At 45.6% G+C, this 22,962-nt stretch overlaps 1 protein-coding gene across 2 annotated transcripts in view; it reads left to right on the top strand.

Moving 5' to 3' along the window:
• SIL1 (SIL1 nucleotide exchange factor) overlaps positions 1–22,962 on the top strand; it is a 219,094-nt gene that overhangs the window by 47,304 nt on the left and 148,828 nt on the right. For both annotated transcript variants that reach the window (XM_077911887.1, XM_077911886.1), the window contains exons 2-3: positions 8,980–9,094; positions 15,978–16,113. In XM_077911887.1, the coding sequence (XP_077768013.1) occupies positions 8,990–9,094; positions 15,978–16,113 (241 nt within the window). In that variant the 5' untranslated portion in view covers positions 8,980–8,989. The remainder of the gene's footprint in view (positions 1–8,979; positions 9,095–15,977; positions 16,114–22,962) is intronic.

Raw genomic sequence — 22,962 nt, 5'->3', positions numbered from 1 at the left:
ACGTGTGTGTTGGAGGGTGTAGCTCTACACCACCATAGGAGACTATTGTATGGCATTGGAGGATCCATCTGCAGGACCTGACCACTGGAGTCAATTTTTTCTCTGTGATCATTAAGACTCGAGTGATAATATTGAAAAAAAAAAATGGATTTAGAGAAGTGAGCTCACATCTTCACACTTCACTGAACCTAGTCAAGTATTCTACTTTTGTGCCTCTATTTCTTCTCCCATGAACCCTCCTTTGCAGGGCCCTCTGGCTTCCTCGTTGCCAAATCCAGTGGCTTTTCTCATCCTCATTCTGACTGATCCCTTGACATCATTGCCTATAACTGAATTTTCTATGAGTTCTCTTCTCTGTTGACCTGTTTGATTCTGCACTATTGTCATTATTCCTTGTTTGATAGCCTTGTTTTGCTTTCTTTTCCTAAATTCCAGCCATGACTTGAAGATTATTCTTGCCCATTGTTCCTTTTTCTCCTGTCTTAGGGACGCTGTTCTTGTTGCTTTGATTATTACCTCTGTGCTGATGGTACCAAAGTTTTGACCCTGCCCTAGCCTTCTCTCCCTCTCTGTCTTTGATGGGTTATGAAGTTGCCAGAGCCTTCCTGGATCCACTGACAAGCTTCATGCCTAAAGGCATTGAACTCTGGTGGTTCTTTATGTAGCAATTGAGTGCCCACTGTCTTTTAGATCTTTAGCAGTCCAAATGAAGATTGAATCATAAACTCTCTTCTAGCATTCAGATTTATTGAAGGCTGTGGTTGAGTAGCATAGGTCTGGAGAGGACCAGGCTGTGCCCCTATTTGCTTTGTCTCTTTTGCTTTTGCTCTCTTTCCTCTTATCACTTGATTTCTTTTAGCTGGAGCCACTGTCTTTTGTCTCTGAGATTGCAGGTTTTTTGCTAATATGCTTAGCTACCTTCTTGAAGACGTGTTTTCTTCCCTACTGGGGTTTTCCAGGGATTGGTTGTGTTCCTCCCCTTTTGGAATACAGAGTATTGAGCAGGGATCAGGAATGCTCTGTTCCTATTTTACGCCATCCCATGTTGCCCTCCTTCCAGGGCTCTAGGCCTCACTGGGCTCCTGGAGTCCTTCTGGGCTCCATGTGCTCTCTCGTGGGGCCAGCATCTGTCCTTATATTGCCACTCCTGGACAGGGCTCTCATGGACTCTCTTCTGAAGGCTGCATGAGTGGATTTTGGTCCAGGCAGAGGCTTAGGTCTCTTGTGAACCTTCTATTTCCAACAGCTTCCTCGAATCACTTTACTTCTTGGGTACCTCGGGTCTGTTGAGACCACTGTCCATTTGCTTGGCTTTAGGCATAACTTCAGTATTTGAGACAAATAAATACTGGCCCCATTACACAAATGGTAGTGGTTAAGGATGTTCCCTGTCCATCACCCAGCTGGTTACCTGGGCTAGGCTGGCATTGGAAGCCACATTTCTTTTGTTGTCCAAAGGCTCTCTGGATTTAATTGCTCTTTACCTCCTGACTTTCTATTTAGTTTATGTTTTAGGGGGAAGAGGCTGTTTGTTTGACTGTTCCAAACTTACTTCTCTTGTCCTTTAAATTTTTCTTTAAAAATCCATTTCTTTTCCTAAGCCTTTGCTCATTGTTTTCTCCTGTCAGGGCTGTCCTTTCAGTGTCCTCTTTGCTTTGTTTCTTCGGCTTCATATTTGCTCAAATTAGGCAGTGAGTTTCTGTTTGTGCAGAGGTGAGTGACTCTGTGTATGTATGTATGAGTTTGTGCAGCCCATAAATAGTAATGAATGTGTGTCTGTAGGAAGAGCTCATCTTCTAACCTTCAGTATGTAAAGCAGAAGGTTGTTTTACAGCTGTTGTGGCAGCCAGCAGTTCTGCATGATGGTGGCCTTGCTCTGTGGCCACCAGTATGCTGGGAAAAAGCCCTGAATGTGTTGGGTCTGCCTAGGGGCTCAGCAGAAAATTGGCTTTCATCTTTACATTTTCAGGTGCGTGCATGTGTGTGTGTGTGGTTTGTCCTATAACATCTGTTTCCTTTGCCTGGGAGTAGATACCTAACAGAAGGCTTTGGTCCTAAAGTTTGAGCTATAGGGTCAATTAAAGTTTTGTGTAGATTCTGCAGAAGGTAGAACCCTGGAGAGTGGTTCCAGGGTGCCTGGCCTGGCCCTGATGGCCTGCGGGTCCAAGAGTGAGTCGTCATCCCTACTCTAATGATAACTGGGTGCCAGGTACTTTATTAAGCACTTTCCATACATTTATTTAATCCTCCCTGACACTCCTTGAAGTAGGAGCTCTTACTCTGCCCATATTACAGATAAGAAACTGAGGCCTAGTGCAGTCGTGTTCAAGATCATATAGGATAAAAAAAAAGATCATATAGGATAGGTAGGAATTGACAGAGCTAAGAATTGGCCTTAGGTAATTCTGACTCTAAATTCATGTACTATACTTTCTATAGAAGGTTTTTATCACTTTGCTTCATTTTCCTTCTTTTAAGATGGAAGTAGGAATTCTTGTTTTCTTCACTTCGAGATTTGGGGAAACAAATACATGGACACACTCTGTAGGTTAAGAATGTGAGCATTTTTTGAGGTGAAGTTCAGAGTGCTCCCAGGAAACTTGCTGGGATGGTTCTGCTTGTCTGGGACACTTGTGACCTTTTCCTCTTCTCCCTGTGCTCTGGCCTTGACACGATAGCACTGTCCATGGGGCCTGCCACCCATGTAAGAGGCTTCCAGAGATCCAGTGGTCCCACTTCTCCTTCCTCTGTTGGCTTCTTGCCACCTTCATCACATTCTTTTGTTTTCCTGCCTTGAGAGAAGATAAAAGTTCCAGGATGATGTCTTTTTTATCCAGCTCCCCCCGCCCCCGCCCCCCCCCCCCCCCGTCCTGTCTGAATGGAATAGAAGACATGAGGTACAGAGGCAAAGGCTGGTGAGTCCAAAGGCCTCCTCCCACCCATGCCCCAAGCATCCACTCTGGTAAGCTGTATAGTACAGTTAGCTCAAAATACAGTTTGCCGAGAGCCTCCAACCTCTACATAAGTAGAGGTGCAGTCTACAGATGGCCAGTTTTTTTTTTTTTTTTAAGATTTTATTTATTTATTCATGAGAGACACACAGAGAGAGAGGCAGAGACAGAGGCAGAGGGAGAAGCAGGCTCCATGCAGGGAGCCTGATGTGGGACTCGATCCCGGGACTCCAGGGCCAAAGGCAGGCACTAAACCACTGAGCCACCAGGTGTCCTGGCCAGTTTTGATAGAAAAAAAAAGGGGGCATTTCAAGTCCTTATTACCATTTTTTTTTCTTTATCTTTTTGTCCCAAAGCCCAAAGATACTTAAGGAAAGAGTTACTGGTAGGACGTTGAAATAGATTTCCTTTTCCAGACTGACTGGTGGTGGTTTAAGTCAAAAGACCATAGATGTAAAGATGTTGCTCTGTGCTCTAGTGAGAGGTTTGTCCTGTAGTGTGTGCAGGGTTCAGGTGATGAGGCAAATCCAGGTTAGTGGGTGGCAAGTACGGTTTGGGAAGGTTTAGGAAGGGCACTAACCTCAGGCCAGGTATGCCAACTATTCCTCAAAGGGATGCTGTGACTTTATCTTTACTCATGTCAGTGTAGTGTTTAATTTTGTTGCTGCTGCTGCAACCTGGCCACCAAAATCCCTGGTTGTGTTGTGGGCTGTCCTGATAAAACAGCAGTGTGCCACTTCCGCTTTTCCGCTTCTCACCCCCATACCCCGCATCCCAGGTTGAGCATAAAGCCTAGAGAAAACTGCCTGTGTGTTTTCCACCTGCTGCTGCTTGAATAAGGACCAAGCCCAAGTTGATGTGGCTGCAGGCCAGGCCTTGGCAGGACCCAGGATGCCATCACCCATGCATGTTGCAGAGCGTGCACTGGCTCTTAGGGTACCCTGCAGAGCCTGGGAAATGGTCTCCATCCTTTTTCCCAGCCTCAGTTCTCCTAGCTCTGTCCCCCGGCACCTTTTTCCCACAACATGTTCTCTCTCTTACTGTTTCACAGAAATATATGGAGGCTATAAATAGGTCAGGTGTGCAGTCCGTGTGGAATTGCCGGGGGGAGATGAAGGATCTATTTGCGAATCGATCTCTCATCCTTAGTATTGGCATAACATGCTTCTGAGGGCACGAGCGTGTGTGCAGGAGGCGGAGGCAGCCTGGAGCCCTGTGGGAGCTGCCGTTTCTCTCGCCCCCACTCTATGTCCCGCTCCGGGAGGCAGGAAAGCTGCCGTGTGTACTGGCTGCCCCCAACCTCGTGCCTCTGTCTCTTCTGTCTTTCCTCCTCCTGCTCATTTGTCTTCTTTGCCCTTGACTAATTCATTCTCATTTATCTCTTTCTCCTCCTCTTTTCCCCCAGCATCAACTCCCATGTTTGTCCCTGGCTGCGAGAAGGGAGTGTTTGGCTGTGTGTGTGTCCATCCATGCACATGTGAACACTCTTTGTGCAGGGAGGGGAAGTCTGTGGCTTTGGGGTGAGTCTCTGTCTTCTCTTACGGTGCATTTCCCAATTTGCGCCCTTGCTCCCATTTTTCATTCTCCTTTTCTCCACAGCGAAGGCTGTGGATTGGGAAAGGTATGGGGGCATTATAGGAAGCTCCAGGGCCGTGTGTTCTCAGGATCCATTTCCTGGGCCTTTCCAGCCTTTTCACTTGTGATGTGGAAGCCTCTGTTCTTTGTTCATCCTTGCCAAGCCCTGTCTCCTACCTGCCCACCGCCCCCTGCGTGGTCAGGCACCGGTCCAGAACCTAATGCTGTGCTGTGAACTCACTCCCTGTCTGTCAGTGTGATTGGTGCCCCAGGGAACCAGGTTGCTGGGGAAAGCTCTTGTGGCACTCAGCCGTTCCATTTTGTCGACGAAAAAAGAGGGGAGAAGCTGGCAGAAAGCAAAGGCTTTTGCTGCTGGGTGAGTGTAGCAGCTATTTTTAGTGCCCAAGCCTTTGCTTTTCCATTTGGCTATGCTTTTTTAGCACAGGGCCGGTCCAGCAGGGCTGTTTTCCTTTATGGCTCCAGATGTCCTTAGGGAAAGTTTCTGTCTGCCTCTGAGAAGGTATGGGCTGGGCAAGGGGGTAATAACCTCTGAGAATGGGTTCAGATTGGGTTTTGGGTCCCCCTGCAATCCTGTTACAGGACCAGTTTCCTGAGGTGGAGTGTGAAGTATGGCAGGAATAGGAAAGAGGAAAGGTAAACACCGTAGTCTTCAGAGATGTTCCCCTATAACGAACACCATTGAGCCTCTATTGAGTAAACTGCCTAATGAGGTGTATGAGGGCTGAGTGACCAAAACACAAACCATTTATGAGGGTCTAGACTAATACTGACACGTTCTGACTTTTTCTAAGGCTTCTTAATTTTTAGCATGTTTTATTTTGTTTTTTTTTCTTGCCTAGATCATTTGCCAATCTTTTTAAAACCACACGTGTTTCTCTCTCTCTCTTTTTTTTTTTTATTTTATTTATTTATTTATTTATTTATTTATTTTTTTCTCTCTCTCTCTTTTTTTTTTTAATTTAAATTCCAGTTAGTGAACATACAGTGTAATACTAGTTTCAGGTATACTCTATATAGTGATTCACCAATTTGGATTACATTCTCTTGACTGCCACTCTGCTGTACTGACCAAAATTGTTTCACCATGAAAGCCATTAAACAGTAACTCCCCTGGTAACCTGTAATCTACTTTCTGTCTCTCTGAATTTTCCTGTTGAAGAGAATTCATTTAAGTAGAATCATACAATATCTGTTCTTTTGTGTCTAGCTTATTTGACTTGGCATAATGTTTTCAACGTTGATTCATATCGAAGCATGTGTCAGGATTTCATTCTTTTTGCAGCTGAATAATATTCCATTTTATGTATATTTAAATTTTATTTTATTTTATTTTTTAAAGATTTTATTTATTTATTCATAAGAGACAGAGAGAGAGAGAGAGAGAGAGGCAGAGACACAGGCAGAGGGAGAAGCAGGCTCCATGCAGGGAACCCCACGTGGGACTCGATCCCGGGTCTCCAGGATCACACCCTGGGCTGCAGGCGGCACTAAAACCGCTGTGCCACCGGGGCTGCCCTATATTCAACATTTTAAAAACTTCATCTGTTGATGGATATTGGGGTTGATTCCATTTTTTGGCTATTGTGAATAATGCTACTATGAAATTCACATGGAAGTATCTGAGTCACTGTTTCAGATGTGTTGGTTGGAATAAATACCTAGCGGTGGAATTACTGAATCATAAGGTAATTCTATGTTTTGCTTTTTTTTTTTTTTTTTGAAGATTTTATTTATTCATGAGATACACACACACACACACACACACACACACACACAGGCAGAGGGAGAAACAGGTTCCATGCAGGGAGCCTGACGTTGGACTTGATTCCAGGTCTCCAGCATCACGCCCTGGGGCAAAGGCGGCACTAAACTGCTGAGCCACTGGGCTGCCCTTGCTTTTTTGAGGGATCACTAAAATTTGTCCCACAGCAGTTTACATTCCCACCAGCAATGAATGAGATTTCCAGTTTGTCTGCATCCTTGTTATTAATGGTTATTTTCCTTTCTTGAAAGATTATGGCCATCACAGTGGATGTCAAGTAGTAAATCATTGTGGCTTTGATTTGCATTTCCTTAATGATTAATGATGTTGAGAATCTTTTCATGTCCCTGTTGGCATTTGTATATCTTTTTTAGAGAAATGTCTGTTCAAGTCCTTTGCCTGTTTTTAATTTGGGTTGCTTGGCCCCAGTGGCGCAGTGGTTTAGCGACGCCTGCAGCCCAGGGCGTGATCCTGGAGACCCGGGATCGAGTCCCACGTGGGGATCCCTGTGTGGAGCCCGCTTCTCCCTCTGCCTGTGTCTCTGCCTATCTCTCTCTCTGAATGAATAAATAAATAAATCTTTAAAAATATAATTTGGGTTGCTTGTTTCTTGTTGAGTTGTAGGAGTTGTTTATATATTCTGGGTTTTTTAATTTTAATTTTAATTTTTTAAAAAGATTTTATTTATTCGTGAGAGAGAGAGAGAGAGAGAGAGAGAGGTAGAGACACAGGCAGAGGGAGAAGCAGGCTCCATGCAGGGAGCCCGACGTGGGACTCAATCCTGGGTCTCCAGGATCATGCCCTGGGCCAAAGGCAGGTGCCAAACCGCTGAGCCACCCAGGGATCCCCTAATTTTAATTTTTAAAAAATATTTTATTTATTTATTCATGAGAGACAGAGAGAGAGACATAGAGGGAGAAGCAGGCTCCCCGTGGGGAGCCCAATACAGCTCTTGATCCCAGGACCAAAGGCAGATGCTCAACTACTGAGCCACCCAGGCGCCCCTATATTCTGGTTTTTAAACCCTATCAAATATGTGATTTGCAAATATTTTCTCTTATTTTGTTGGTTGTTTTTCTACTCTCTTGATAATATCCTTGAGGCACAAAAGTTTTTAAATATTGAAGGAGTTCAATTTATCTATTTTTTAAAAAATCACATGTGGGTTTGGTATCCTTTTAAAGAAATTACTGCCAAATCCATGGTTATGAAGATTTTCTTTAAAAAAATTTTGTTCTAAAATATTTTATTTACTTGAGAGAGAGAGAGAGCACAGAGGGAGAGGGAGAAGCAGACCCCTGCTGAGCCCCAGAACCCTAGGATCATGATCTGAGCCGAAGGCAGACGCTTAACCTTAAGACTGAGCCATCCAGGTGCTTCCCAAGGTTATGAAGATTTTCTATATATTTTCTTCTAAAAGTTTAGCTCTTGGGCAGCCCCCGTGGTGCAGCGGTTTAGCGCCGCCTGCAGCCCAGGACGTGATCCTGGAGGCCCTGGATCGAGTCCCACGTCAGGCTCTCTGTATGATGCCTGCTTCTCCCTCTGCCTGTGTCTCTGCCCCCCCTCCCCCCCGTCTCTGTCTCTATGAATAAATAAATAACATCTTAAAAAAATAAAAGTTTAGCTCATAAATTTAGGTCTTTGATCCATTTTGGATTAAGTTTTGTATGTGGTGTAAGGGATGCGGCTATTTACTTGTCTCAGAACAGTTGTTGAAGAGACTGTTTTTCCCCATAGAGTGCTATTAGCACCCTTGTTAAAAATCAGTTGACTGTACATGATTATTTCTGGGTCCTCAGTTCTATTCCATTGGTCTTTATGTCTATCCTTATGCCAGTATCACACTGTTGTGATTACTGTAGCTTTGTAGTAAGTTTTGAAATCAGGAAGTATTTCTTTGTTCTTTTTTTTTCCCCAAGATCTTTTTGACTGTTCTCAGTCCCTTGACATTCCATATGTGTATTAGTATGGATTTCTCCATTTCTGTAACAGCATTGGTATTTTGATAGAGATTGCACTGAATCTGCATATTGCTTTGGGTAGTATTGTCATCTTAACAATATTAAGTCTAATCCATGAACATGGGATATCCTTTTATCCTTTTGTCTTTTTCACAGCTACTGGGGCCTGTACTTTAGATTGTTAGGCCATTTAAAAAGTGGTGTGTAAGGCTTTGTGGCTTGGGAATATTGAACTTTGTTGGTTGGTGGGATGCTGATTTCATCTTTCTTCAGGTATAACAGTGAGCATGGTTTAGAAATGAATGGTTATGAAAGCTTATGAAAATTTGGGCTAAGGTTTGTTCACACCCAGATCAGTTGATTAGTTTCTTTCTCTCACTGTTATAGCCAATATCACCTTGTACAACCTGACAAAAAGTTGATAATGCGGAAGGAAGGAACCACAGCCTATTGTATCTCATGTAATGGTCCTACTTGGCTCTATGCATATCTGCCTATGAGTGGCTGAACTCCTTATGGGAGATGGAGACTTCCTTTAAATCTTATTCTGTGGTAGAAGACCTGTGATTCCTCTATGCAGAAAATGTCATTATTCATTGAACAAGGACATCATGAGGATCACTGTGCCAGGGGATCAGGCACCAGCTTCCTGCTGACCTTCTGTTTTCTTTTTCCTTTTTTTTTTTTTTTTTTTTTTTACATTCCTCAGGTCTATAACTATGGCTTCCCAGGGCCTGCCCCCTTCTAGGATGGCTCTTCTGGGAATGCTGCTTGGGCTGCTGATGGCTTCCTGCTTCACCTTCTGCCTCAGTCATCAGAACCCGGTAAATATCTTCCTTAGCACAAATAGAAAAGTCCCTGTAAGGTCCAAGAAAGCCTCCATGCTACCTGGGCTTCTGTGAAAGTAGGGTAAGCTTTTATTTTTCTTAAGGGAATATGGGCAGCACTGGGTCAAGGAGTATGTGTACTTCTCCCCCGCCTCCCCTGCCCTGCTCCTGTGGTCTCATGGCATACGTTCTCTTTGGAGAAAATATGATGATGATGATGATACAATAATAATACCAGTAATGATGATGAGTTTACCATGTAGCCAGTGGTTTTTTAAGTGCTTTTTGTGTATTCTCATTTAATCTCCTCAACAACCCGATGACGCCGATAGCTACAGTTATTATCCTCCTTTTGAGATGGGTACTAAGGCTCAGAGATTAAGTAACTTGGCCAGAATAATTCAGCCAGTTTGTAGCAGAATTGAGAAGGTCAGGATTCTCTCTAAGAGCTAGTTGCCTGTGTGGTGAGTACCAAATTAAGACTGCTTCTTCTCCTCTACTGTCTCCCTTGTACCTTTTTCTTTCTTTCTTTTTTTTTTAAGATTTTATTTATTTATTCATGAGACACACACACACACACACAGAGAGAGAGAGAGAGAGAGAGAGAGAGAGAGGCAGAGACACAGGCAGAGGGAGAAACAGGCTCTGTGCAGGGAGTCTGACGTGGGACTCTATCCTGGGTCTCCCAGGATCACACCCTGAGCAGAAGGTGGCACTAAACCCCTGAGCCACCCGGGCTGCGTCTGTCTCTGTCTCTCTTTTTTCTTTCCTTCTTTCCTTCTGTCCTTTTCTCCCTGTTCTTTCCAGGCCTCTCTTCATTAACCTAGACCTGACTGCTCAGGGTTTCTGTCGCTGCCACAGGCAGGAGTAGAATGACTGAGAAGGCTCTGAGCTTGGCCTGGCTGCAGCAAGCCAAGGCTCCTGGTTCTGTCTCCTGGCTGGCCCTAGCAAGAGTCTGCCCTTGACCAGCTCCCAGTGCCCCCTTTTTCCTCTTTCCTGAGAAGCCTTGACTGTCAGCTTTCTGACAGTTTCAACCTCCCCTGGCCACCTTCCCCAACCTCAGGGGCTCCTACTAAATGTTGGGTAAGTGCTGCAGGCTTTGGAGCAGGAGGGCCTTGAAGTGCAAATGACAATTGTAATGAATTTAATAACAATCCAGCTCAGCTGAGGTTCACCTCTGGCTCATGGCAAGCTTCCACCTTCTCTCTAAAGTCATTTGTTTTCTCTCTGCCTTTCTCCCCACTTTGTGGAGCATAAGAGAAAGTGCAGTTAAGAGTCACGAATTCTTTAGAGCTTTTTATTTTTTTTTAAAGACTTTATTTATTTATTCATAGACACAGAGAGAGAGGGGCAGAGACACAGACAGAGGGAGAAGCAGGCTCCACACAGGGAGCCCGATGTGGGACTCGATCCAGGGTCTCCAGGATCACACCCCAGGCTGCAGGCGGCGCCAAACTGCTGCGCCACCAGGGCTGCCCTCTTTTGAGCTTTTTATGTTCCTTAAGATCTTGCTGGTGCTGGTGTGTGTGTGTGTGTGTGTGTGTGTGTGTGTGTGTGTTTTTTCCTTTTCCTCAGGGCTAATGAGGATTGAGATCCCACAGCATGAGTTAGGGGCTGTTTTGGCATAGCCTTGGCCAGAAAAGCACCCAAGTGTCTCAAGGAATCAGGGTTCTGTGTCCCCCCCACCCCCACAACCTGCAGCTCACAGGAGCTGGTGCTCCCCATCATGAGCTTTAGCAGATGCACAATTAACAAAAACGTGCTGATGAATTTGCTTAAGGACTGTGTGTTAGTAAGTCCCTTTTGGATAATAGTCCAACCAAATAGATGAGCTTTCAGAGCCATAATTATTCTGGCCCATTTATATTAGCTCTATTAAGTTTAGTCTCAGAAAAATGTTAATACTGACTTTCATCAACAGAAGCTACTTTTATCCTTATGTCTGTTCCTAAGCTGTATCCATTTGTCATAATCTTTCATCATGTGCTAAAGCACAAGTAGGAGTTGAAGCATCTTTTCTCTCATACCATAAAAATTGCTGCCCTGTTGGCATTTAAAATCCAAATTATGCAGCCATCCACCTTCACAACAGTGAAAATGGGTGGTGGGGTTGGTGGAGGTGGTCATGATCCTTTCTACAGAACCTGGAGTCCAGGCAGGAGCTCCTAGTGGCCCCAAGGGCATTTGTGCAAGTTAATGGCCACCTAGTAAAGACTGTTGGTGTGTATGAGGGTGTGATCTGGAGCTAGCCACCTTTCCTGGCTTCTGTTGTCAGATCTCTTTGGGATGCCACAGCTTAGGAGCAGTGTGGTTGCAGTTGTGGGTGTGTGGTTACTGGGCTTCGGAAAGATAGTGATGTGGGAGGTAGTGGAACCAGTGGAAGGAGCACAGGCCCTTGGTAAGTTCCCTTTGCCACCTACTTTGCCAGTTTGGCCATTTCTTTTTTTTTTTTTTTTAAGATTTTTACTTATTTATTCATGAGAGACACACACAGAGGCAGAGACACAGGCAGAGAGAGAAGCAGGCTCCATGCAGGGAGCCCGATGTGGGTCTCGATCCCGGGACTCCAGGGATCACGCCCCGGGCCAAAGGCAGGCGCTAAACCGCTGAGCCACCCAGGGATCCCCAGTTTGGCCATTTCTGAGCTTTGTTTCCTCATCCATAAAATAGGGTTGATAATCTCTCTCTTAAGTGTAGATTAAGTGTGACTCTATATAGAGAACACCTAGCATTGGGACTGGCAGAGTATGGTCAATAAATGTCAGCTGTTATTTTTAGTAAGGGGGTGGCTGCTTTAATGGTTTAATGTAGAGCTTTGTCAGGGAGGGATCCTGTCCCAAAATGTTGCCCTGGCAGTCTGTCTCTGTCACAGTGTCTCTCAGCTTACCATTAGAGATTCATTCATTCTCCTGGATCTTAAAGGCTTTGGTCCTTAAGAATCTCTTACTCACATGCAAGTGCAAGGAAGTGATACATGGTAAGCTGTTGTAGCTAACACCTTAGCTGGAATGTCTTGCCAGTCAGTTGAGAAGAAATTGGTATTTGGAGTGATAGTGGCAGGGAAAAGAGAGGGCTAAGGTTTCAGTACTGAAGGGAGCCATGGGAAGCCAGCTGAGAGGGCACTAGAACATAAGGGTTACTTGAGAACTGACCAAGGGCTGGCTGGCTTCTCTCACCTCCTGGTCTTTATCTCCTATTGAGGGCACTGCCTAAGTACAGAGGGGCTAGTCTTGGTTGTCCTTTCTCTTGGACTGGTTTTTGACTTGCTCCATGAAAGTCTTCCCTTCCTGGGAGGGGGGATGCGCTGGCAGACATGCTAAGGTGATCTCACTCTGCCCCCTCCCCTTTTATTTTTTTTTTTATTTTTATTTTTTATTTTTTTTTTTAAAGATTTTATTTATTTATTCATGAAAGATGCACACAGAGAGAGAGAGAGAGAGAGAGAGGCGCCGACACAGGCAGGCTCCATGCAGAGAGCCCGATGTGGGACTTGATCCCGGGGCCCCAGGATCATGCCCTGGGCTGAAGGCAGGCACTTAACCGCTGAGCCACCCAGGGATTCCCCATGCCCCCTCCCCTTTTAATTCCCTCAACATGCAGGGCACAATCAGTAGGACCCGTGACTAAGAACAGATGCACAGAAGGGAGTCAAAAGTCATGCATGAGCTTTGGAGCGAGGCAAGCCTGACTGAAATCTTCTGCTGTACTTTTCTCAGCAGTGTGATTTTTTGCATAAGCCCTGTACCTGTCCTCATCTGTAAAATGGGAATAAAAACGTACTCTTCACGGTTAAAACTTGGATGATTTGTGAGGTTTGGAAGGCACTTTATAGCCTGGAGCTCCCAATGGTAGCTGCTGATTTATCATTATAGCCTCAACCTGGTTACCTGCTTTTCCTCAAAACCTTTTCTGAAATGCCCCTTTTGAACTGACTGATGCCCTCAGTACTTGTCAGATGTGATTTGGGCAAACTGTCCAAAGTCACTCAGAGTTAGATTTGAATAGGGTGAGCTGATCAGAGGAGCACCAATTTTGTATCACCTTTACTAAAAGCAGATTTGGACTGTAAAATAATGGCAGATCATGTGTGTGTGTCTGTGCATGTGTGTGTGCGTGTGTGAGCATGTAGCTTAAAATCTGTTTCAGAGGTGACACCAAGTGGAAGCTCAAAAAACATTTTGAACAGTGGTGGGATTAGTAGCCTCTCTAGGGCTTGAGGCATGTGGCTCAGTGGTTCATCAGTGTCCTTATTGAGTTTACTTTATTAATCTTGAAAGAAATCTAGAAAAAGAGGCTTCCCAGTGCCTCATCAAGAGAATAAACACTGGCCCAGCCTTGAGTTTGAAGGGCTTTTTGCCATGTTTTCATCATTACCATTCCTATTGCCTCTTTCTGCTTCTCTTGGTGATGAGAATTTGGTTGTTTGCTTACAGCCACACCTGCCAGGAGTTACCTGGCTAATAGACTAAAGCAAGAGCTGCAGTTTAAAGCTTAGAAACATTTAGTTTGGCCCTCTTAGTGTTCTAAAATAGGAAAAGTTGACATAAAAATCTGTTTACCTGTTTTCTTTTTTTCATGGCAGTGGTGGGCCAGCTGAATAGCAGCTGTGTTCCTCAGTCAAGGCAGGAGGGCTCCACTTTTCACAGCACTTTCGCAGTACCACTCCCCATTGTACACCTGGCCCCACCTGGCCCTTGGAGGCATTTGATCCCCCACACTTTGGAGGCAGATTTTACTAACATTCTCCTAGTCCCATGGTCTAGTGTATGGTGCTTATGGCAGAGGCTGACCGGCATGGATGGGCCCTGGATTACATAGGCTTCAGGTACTTTGTGGACAAGGAACTCTTTGTTCTGGAACGTGGGCCTAGTACCTGGGTTCTAGTAGATATGGCTACTTTGGGTTTGCCTCAGTCCAGAGCATCCAGAAGATGTACATGCCTGTGGGAGTGGATTGTTTCTCCATTCCTTTGTTCTTGGATGACCATAAACTGAGTCCTTTTCTGGGGATATGCTGGTGAAAGAGAAAAACCCAGAGCCCGCTCTTAGGAAATCTGGCTTTTGGCCAGTGTCTCCTGCCATTCTGTCTTTCCTGTAGTCCCATAAGCATGCCTGCTTTTCTTCTCCTAGTTTTCTTTTGGCTCAGATCTGTGTGAATTTCATGTTGAAAGAGTAGGAGGGGTTCGATGGGCCAGGCTGCACAGATGACGACAAACCAAACCTGACCTGCCTGAATCATGTCATAGTGTAGAGTCACTGTTGGATGTCATAGCACAGACTCATCCAACCTGGAACCTATGATTGTCTTTACACGTAATAAGAGTAATGGCTACCATGTACCCAGGGTTAATAGTTTACAAGGTGGTGCCTCATGTAATATATGAACTAGGTGTCACCATGACTTCTACTTTACAAGTGTGAAAACAGGCCTAGAAAATTAATTAACTTTCTGGGAGGCGTAGGAAACTGGGATTCAAACTTTGGGTTATGTGATGTGGAGCTTGAGTTCTTAACCATCATGCTGTAGTCTCTGCCTCTCATTGCTTGTGACATGATTTGGGGAATTCTTGTCCAAGATTGCCTCCTTACTGGTCCTTAACAAGACCTGAAATCCTGCTATTTGAATATCATGCCTTTATTTCTTGTTAAAATGTAAAAATCCTTGAAGGGACTTTCCATTGTCATTACCAGTAACTAACACCTTGACCTTACCTTCCCTCTGACAGCTAATTAAAGGTGACACCCTAAGGAACTGGGTAGGTGGGGATACCTATTTGGAGCTGGGGTGCTGCTTGGAAGAGATGCATTGCTCCCTCCCATGCAAGGTTAAAATTGTTGGGAAACCGTAATGAGATGTGTGTAAAGGTCCTAGCTCAGGTTTGGGTTCGTAGGAAATCATGAAATACACTGTTACTAGGGGAAGATTCAGGAGGTGGGAAGGTTGAACTAACCTCCCGGTGTGCTAGTAGGGGTTCCTCCTTGGCTATCTCAGACCTCTGGAACCCTCTGGTTATAGTTTCCTGAGGCTCTACTGCTCTTATGCAAGAAAGATTTAAATATGGGACAGGAAGGACGGGAGGCTGTAAAGGAGCAAAATGAATAATACTTTGTATTTATCTTGCATCTCTGTCTCCTGAGCTCAAAGTGCTCCACAGATACCATCTCGTGAATCCTTCATGCTCTCCATGAGGTGGAAGGAAACAGGTTTTAGGAATTGGTTTTCAGCTTTGACTTCTTCCTCTCTCACTCCTCCCTAACTCCAGCCAGACTTTCAAGCTTCCCATTTGTAGCCCTTCCACCACCATGGATTGTAACATCCCAAGAGGTCATTTATGCCCTGTGGGTACCCTGAGGAATTGCCAGGCCCCTTTTGTGCCCTGCTGGGCTTCATTGGAACCAGCTGGGCCCCAGCTGGCAGCTTCTGTATGTCCAGGGTGACCATTTGAAGACTTATTCTCCCATTCATGTGTGCATTTTTTTCTTCTATATATATCTTTTTTACTTGTAAGAGCAACTAGGTAAGAGTTTCAAATGTCAGACTGTATAATAACACAGCAAGTAAAAAGCAAAAGGCTTTTATTGTCTCCTTTGACACCCCTTCTCCCCAGCTTGTTTTCTTAACCCCCTTGAGATAGTATTGAATTTTGTGGAGTTTTTCCTTACTCATATACAGAAGTGCTATATACACATAACATATGCTACGTGTTGATTAACTGTATCACCTCACTCATACTGGTTTTGAGGCTAAGCCTGTGAAGGGTATAAGTAAGGATGGGAAGGGGAGGAGTATAGAGGAGAAGAATGTACCACCCAGGCCATGTTCTTTCTGTTTGCCTGATGCCTGATAGTGGGTCACGCCCTGTGTTTTCCTTTCTCTGAAGGAGTTTGCGCTCACCAGCCCAGAGAAGAGCAGCACCAAAGAAGCGGAGAGAAAGGATACCACAGCAGAAGAGGAGCTGGACTCTGAGGTCCTGGAGGTGTTTCACCCGACCTATGAGTGGCAGGCCCTTCGGCCAGGTACTGAGCCCAGCCCTCTCCCTGTGAAACACACTCTGAATTCTAAGTGCATAGGTTCTTTGTCCCCACAGTGCTGCTTTGAAAGAGCAGTCACTCTGTGGCCCACTGGAGGGGAACAGTGTGGTCCTTCCAAGGGATGGCTGCTGCTGCAGGCCTTAGGACCTTCATTTTCCAGCAGAAGAGAGATTGTGGCATGTGAGTGCCCTGAAAGGAAGGCAGGTGGTGGGTGGCCGAGCTTTCTGAGCAAATGATTGAAAACTTTATTTCCTTGCACTTCTGAAACACAGGAGAAGCAATGACATGTGCCTCACTCTGCAAATGCTATTTTAGGCTCTGCTGCTCGGCTCAGTGCTACTGAAATATTGTTCACAGGAGAGTACTGAGCACTGGTGTGGGGCAGGAGTGTTCTGTTGCTAAAGGAACCTGTGCCAAGAAACAGGGGCTGGTCCTGGCCTGGTTTTTAAATGGGGCATCCTCAGAAGGAGCATCTTTCTAGCCCTTTTATGAACCTGGGCCCATGGCCTAGAAAGTAACAGCTTTTGTGGAGAGTTTAATCAGGTACTATGTTATGTGCTTCATGTGCATAATCTTGTTCAATCTTCACAACAGTGAGTACATGATCATCTTAATTTTCCTGTGCAAACATTCAGGCTCATTGACCTGTGTCACTCAGCTGACTTGTCCTATGACCACAGAGCCTCGACCCACCTTTCTCCCCTTTGTCCTTCTGGTCCCAGCCGTTGTTGACTAGTGCCCCACTATGGTGACACTTGGGTCTGTTCTCAAGCGTAGGCTGCTGGCACTGTGGCAAGGTGGATGGCAAGCCCTGGCAGCTGCCACAATGGAGTTTCATCAGCTCTGAGCCAGTATTTATCACAGTGTCCTCACTGCCCCCTGTTGCTGCTGTGCTGGCAGAGGCAGCATTTACTGTGCCAGCCAACTTTCTGGTAGCAATATCACTCCTGCTGGGCTTGCATACGGGTAGTGGGTGCCACCGAAGAGTAATGAAGCACCAAGGAAGTGAAGTAGAAGCCAATGGCTTGGGGTAGAGGGAGGTTTTAGGAACAGAGGTATGGGGTTCAGCAGCTCTAACCTCTGGCTGTCCTTCAGCAGCTTCTCTGAGAACTGAGCTCTCTGAGCCTTGAGGACCAAAATAAGAGGGCTCACCAGGATGGGACATGGAGTATGTGGGCTATTTACACTGTTAATGTGGTTAACAATGCTTGTACCACTTGTAACCAGCCAAGTGCTTAGAGCAGATGAGGTCAGTGTCCCGTGACCTCCAATCCTAGGGTCTCTTTTCCTGTGGCAATCTTCAAGGCCCTGGTCTACATTGTAGAACAAGCCTGAAAGTTCTGACCTGGGGCCTTGGCCCAGTCCCCTCTGGCAGTGGGGCTGCTGTGTTAATGCTAAACAAAGGAGCCTGTCTCTCTCACCTTAGGAGGGAGAGCCAGAGCATTGGTGACAAGGCCAAGCTGAGGGCTCTGAGTGTCTCCTGGAGAATTAGAGCGGAACACTGATTTTTTTACGTTTAACTTAATACCCCATTAACCTCACCTTTGCCTTCTGGTTTCCCAAGAGCCTCTTATAAAATCTGCACCAGATTACTTTGAACCTGCCCTCAAAGGCTGGTGTGTTCTGGTTGAGCACAGACACGGAGGCCCACAGCTCAGGGGGCAAAGCAGGTCTGGTTCCAGTTATGCCGGCCTCATCCCAAGAAAATTTTTGCCTACACTCACCATCAAAGTGAGATGGGTAAGGGAAGATTAAGTGTGGGGTGATTCAGATTGTAGGGCTGTGGAGTCAGACGGGGGGAGGTGGAGAAGACTTTGTAGGGCACCAGTATAGGATTGAGATGTTCTGTTTGTTATATTAAGAAGGTTTTGTATGTGTGTCTTTTTGCAGGAAATTGACCTCTTGGTGGTCTCTGTGGAAAGGCTGGCACTTGCCTTCAATCAGAGTAAAATATTTAATCCTCCACATTCTGAATGCTACCTGCATTCTGAATGCTACCTGCTTCTAACACAGCTACTTGAAGGAATGTTAAAAGGAATGTAGTCTGTAGTGGGAACCTGTTTGATGGGTACATGAATGAGGATGTAGTATAATTTAGCAGTTAAGAGGACAGACTTCAGACTCAACCAATCCTGGGTTTAAATCCTGGCTTTGCTATCTAGAGGATGGATCTTGGGCGAATCACTGAATCCTTCTTCTCTTCAGTTTCCCTATTGGTGACATGGAGGAAATGTTCTACCCTGCCTGTTGTGAGGATTCTTGGCATGAAGATATCACTCAGTATGCTCAGTTCTGATTTTAAATAGTAAATTGTCCATTTGTGCTATCTTTTAAACTTGATTGTGGATTTGAATGCCAGGGAAGGTGCATGAATGTGTAGGCTTCTGGTCTTCAGTGGGGAGGGGTACTTCAGGTGAGGAGGAGAGACTTCTTTGGTCCTGAAGTGCCCTCTGTTCCTCCCTTCACAGAGATTTTTGATTGGGGGGGGGGGGGGACTTTTTCTGCCTGGAAGTCAGGGACTCGGCACAAGGAAGATGATGGAGTATCTTTTGGGGACTTTTAAGGAAATGGCTAGTTTTTGTTGACAGGTATTACCCCTAATTCAGTAATTTTTGTCCCTTCAGGTCTCTGAAGGGAGAACCTCAGCTCTGTTGTCCTCAGGCGTCCAGGAGGGCATCCTGGGATACGTGGTCTGGGCTCATATGAGGGTAGCTTTCCAGGCTGCCTGCTGTGGCCTGGAACACCAGGGGACCTACCCATGGCTTTAGGGGTCTTCCCACCAGGCCAGGTGGAAATTGGGCCCCAGCCTTGCAGCCCTAGCTGCTGCAGGTCACTCTCCTGAAGTCTGCCTGCCTCTGTTATTACTGTCAGCATCCTCACTGTGAGCCTCTTGTTCCTGGAAGTGATTTTCCTGTCTCTCTCTGTCTTCTGGTTTATTTTGAGATCTGTCTCACCTTACGGAGGCACAGCAAGCATTTGAGTGTGGATTCAGCATCATCTGTTCACAAGCAAGCAGAGGAAAACTGTTTGCTGGCAGGTCCTATGGGTTCTGGGCAAACAATTCAGAAATTTGTCTTGGAGCTAAGGACCCCTGACACCTAGGACTTTGTGCTGTGGTTATTGCAGAAAGCTGGGCACATCCAAATGTGATAGAGTCTCTGCTCCCTGGGCTTTTCTCAGAATATCCTCTGTGCCAGAGATACAGGTGATGTGTCACATTTACTGAGTGTTGGTTGTGCTGGCCGTTCTTTGAGGGCAGGTGCTGCAACTATCCTCACTTTTATAGATAGAACTGAGTCTCAGAAGTGACTTAGTCAAATGACTGATAAGTGGCAGAGTCAGAATTCAAAACTAGCTTTGTCTGGCCCCAAGCCTGAGCTCCTCATCACCATGCCAGTGCTGTCTTTTTGAGGAGCAAATGAGACATGACCCCTACCTTCAGTACCTTACCATTTCCCAGAAGATGTAGAGACAGAAAGAGGCACTAGAATGTTTTGAATGTCCTAATGGAAGTGTCCTGTGCTCCCTGAGGGCATGAAGGAGGATCTGGTGAGGCTGGGGCCTTCCTTTTCTTTGTATTGTTTATAGCTCAGTGAGTCAGATTTTACAATGCTAAACTTCCAACTCTATGAAAATTCTCTTTTTTGAGCTGTGTGTTCTTGGCTAGGTTGATGAGAATCTTTGAGCCTTAGTTTCCTCATCTGAAAATATCTGCTTCCCAGAGATGATGTGAGACTATAAAACAAGGTTAACATATGTAAAATGTTTCACACAGGTCCTGGCACATAAGAAATGTTCAGTAAGTGGCTGAAGTTGTCATTAAAAAAAAAAAAGAAAATACACCTTTGTTGCCTTCCTTTCCTTGGGGACCTGAAGGAGAAGTAAAGGTAATAAGGCAGCCTGAGCAAAGAGCCCTATTGTCCTGCTGTGAGCTAGTGCTGCTTGTTGGCTCCATGTGGGCTCAGGGAAGCTCAAACTTGGGGTTCCCTATTGACCTGAGCTGACTTCTAAGAGGAGGCTTTTAGAACCTGAGAAGTACTGGCATCAGCACAAAGAGCCCACTTAATGGGAGCATGCAGACAGCCTCTGCAGGAACACATTCATGTGAGGGGGTTAAAAAAAAAAAAAAAGGAAAAGAAAAAAATCCAAATCATCAACAACTGATGAGAGCAATCCAAGAATTATAGAGCACCAGCCATCTGGTCAGATCATTTCAGATCTGCACGAGCAATAGGAGGGAATTGAATTTTAAAAACCTCATTTATAGTAGACCAACTACTCTGTTTCAAGTATTTAAGAGAAGAGCCTGATTTCCTGTAGGCCCTGGACATCTGTCTTAAGGAGCACCTGAGTCTGGTCTGGGTGACTCTGTGGGATTGCCTCTGGGAGGCCTTTGGCTCCTTGCAGCTTGGAAGGGGCCATGTGATTCTTGAGTCCTCACATACCACCTGAGTGTCCAGCAGTTCAATTCTGACCCCATATTCCTAGAGCTGTGTCAGATCCTGTAAGTTAAGGGTCTCAGGGACACTGCATCTACTTCAGCTGCTAGTTGCAAGCCCCAGGCCACCCTGTCTGTATGACTGACCAGCTGTACATTGGAAATTTCCACAACCCCCTCCTCAGGTTTGATAATTTGCTAGGACAACTCCTAGCTCAGGGAACTCAGGAATATACTTTAATTTATTGGCTTATTGTGAAAGCTACAGCTCAGGGACACCCAAATGGAAGAGATGCATAAGGCAAGGTATGGTATGGGGGAAGGCATACAACACCTCCCTGCCATCTCTAGACACCCACCCTCCCACAACTTAGGTGTGTTCACCAGACTAGAAGCTCTCTGAAACCTGTTGTTCAAGGGCTTTTATGGAGTTTGAATTTCATACACATAATTGATTAAGTCATTGGACATTGGTGATTGAACTTCATCTTCAGCCCTCCCACCTCTTCCTGGAGGTCAGCAGATGGGGCTAAAAGTTTCAGCTCTATAATTAATCATGGGTTGGGATGCCTGGGTGGTTCAGCGGTTGGGCGTCTGTTTTTGGCTCAGGGCGTGATCCTGGAGTCCCAGGTTCGAGTCCCACATCAGGCTCCCTGCATGGAACCTGCTTCTCCTTCTGTCTGTGTTTCTGCCTCTCTCTCTCTCTCTGTGTCTCTCATGAATAAATGAATGAAATTCTTAAAAAATAAATAGGAAAGTTTTTTAAAAAAAATCATAGCTTACTCTTTCTGGTGATCTATCCTCATTCTGAAATTATCTAAAGCTGTTTTCTCCCCTCCCTCTGCCCGAGTTATTGCATCAGCATAAACTCTGGAATAACAAAGATACTCTTGTCACTCCTGAATTCCAGGGATTTTAGGAGCTCTTTGCCAAGAACCAGGGATAAAGGCCAGATATTTTTTTTCTATTATCCCATAGGCTGAGTTGAGGTGGGACACCTGTGCCCTCCACCACCTCCCTCCTTCCCTAGTGTGCAGAGATCTTCCTCAGGGTGCTCCACAAGCATATGACCTGCTTCTGGCCCAGCCCTGCCTTGCATGTGTGTGTCTGTACACACACACATACATACATACATACACACAATCTCACATGTGTGCACACACACACTCATGCGCACGCACACACATGCATACATATCTAGGCCCATGAGCACAGGTGATCAGTGGAGTGTTGGTCAGGGGCAGTTTATACCTGAGCCCCTGTGTCTCATCAGTGTGGTGCAGTGGGACTTGGTTGCCACCAGAAGGTAGTGGCCTGAGGAATGTCTACAGCAGTAGGCCTCTCTTGATTCTTCCCTGCCTCGGCTTGGCTTGAGTGCAGTACTAACAAGATATAACGGGCTGGATAGAGGAAATAGGGTAGCTTTTGTGTGGTGTTTGGGTCATCTCTCTCTTCTGTTGAACTCAAGTTGCTATCTCTAGCAACTTTTCAGGATGACATGTTCAACATAGCTTATCTTTGGTGCTACTTTTTTCTGCACAGTGCCTCCCCCTGACCTCCTACTTCCATTTTGAAGGCTTTCCAGTCTTCTGGGGATTCCCTGGGAGCTTTGTTTATTCTTTCCTACCTATACTTCTGGCCCATCTCCCTCACGACAACCGTCTACCAAGCCTTTAACAAAGGCTTAACGCTTAACAAGCATTCTCTGCTCTGAGCATCTCTTTTGTACCTTGGTAATAAGAATTTGTCAGGAGACCTGCTTAGAGCAGAAGGATGCCAGGCCTTTTGAGGCTCATATGAGCATTTTCTGACGCTCCAAATTACCTTGTCCTGGGAGAGAAAAGGAAGGTGGGCTGGAATACGTGAAGGCCCCAGAAGGTTCCTTGAGTACAGTTTAGATCTCTCCATTTCAGAGAATCCTCATTTCCCATTTGTGGAGTTCTCTCCTAGTATGGCTCATTACTGCTCCTTAGCAGCCAAATCCCATGCTTCCTGGGGGAACAAGTGGAAGCCAGGGCAGAAAAGCCTGTGAACTCCACGGCAGTCACTGCCAGTGCTGAGGCCACTTTGAAACTAGCTGGCTGAGCTCTGCACTGGCACCACAGCATCTCTGCCCAGGCTTTGGCCTGCCATTTCCTGGATGGTGTAGACCAAGGTTTAGTCTGCAGTCTGTGGACTTGGGTGGTGATGAAGAGCAGCTATTGGCTGTCTGTTTTCTAACAAGAATTTGTATGCTTAATGCTTATCTTAGGCCCTTACTCTCTTGTGTCCTTGCTTCTTGCATCTGCCTGTTCTCTCTGAGGTTTAATAAAGGCTCCTGAGCAGAATGGCACAGCCTCAGCTCTCAAAGATCGGGAAACCCAAACTGGCTGAAAGGAAAAGCTTAAACTGGAGTA

The sequence above is a fragment of the Canis aureus genome, chromosome 10 (genome assembly GCF_053574225.1).
Source record: "Canis aureus isolate CA01 chromosome 10, VMU_Caureus_v.1.0, whole genome shotgun sequence".
Lineage (NCBI taxonomy): Eukaryota > Metazoa > Chordata > Mammalia > Carnivora > Canidae > Canis > Canis aureus.
Note: the sequence above shows the minus strand (reverse complement) of the source record. Positions and strands in the feature narration are given on the sequence as shown.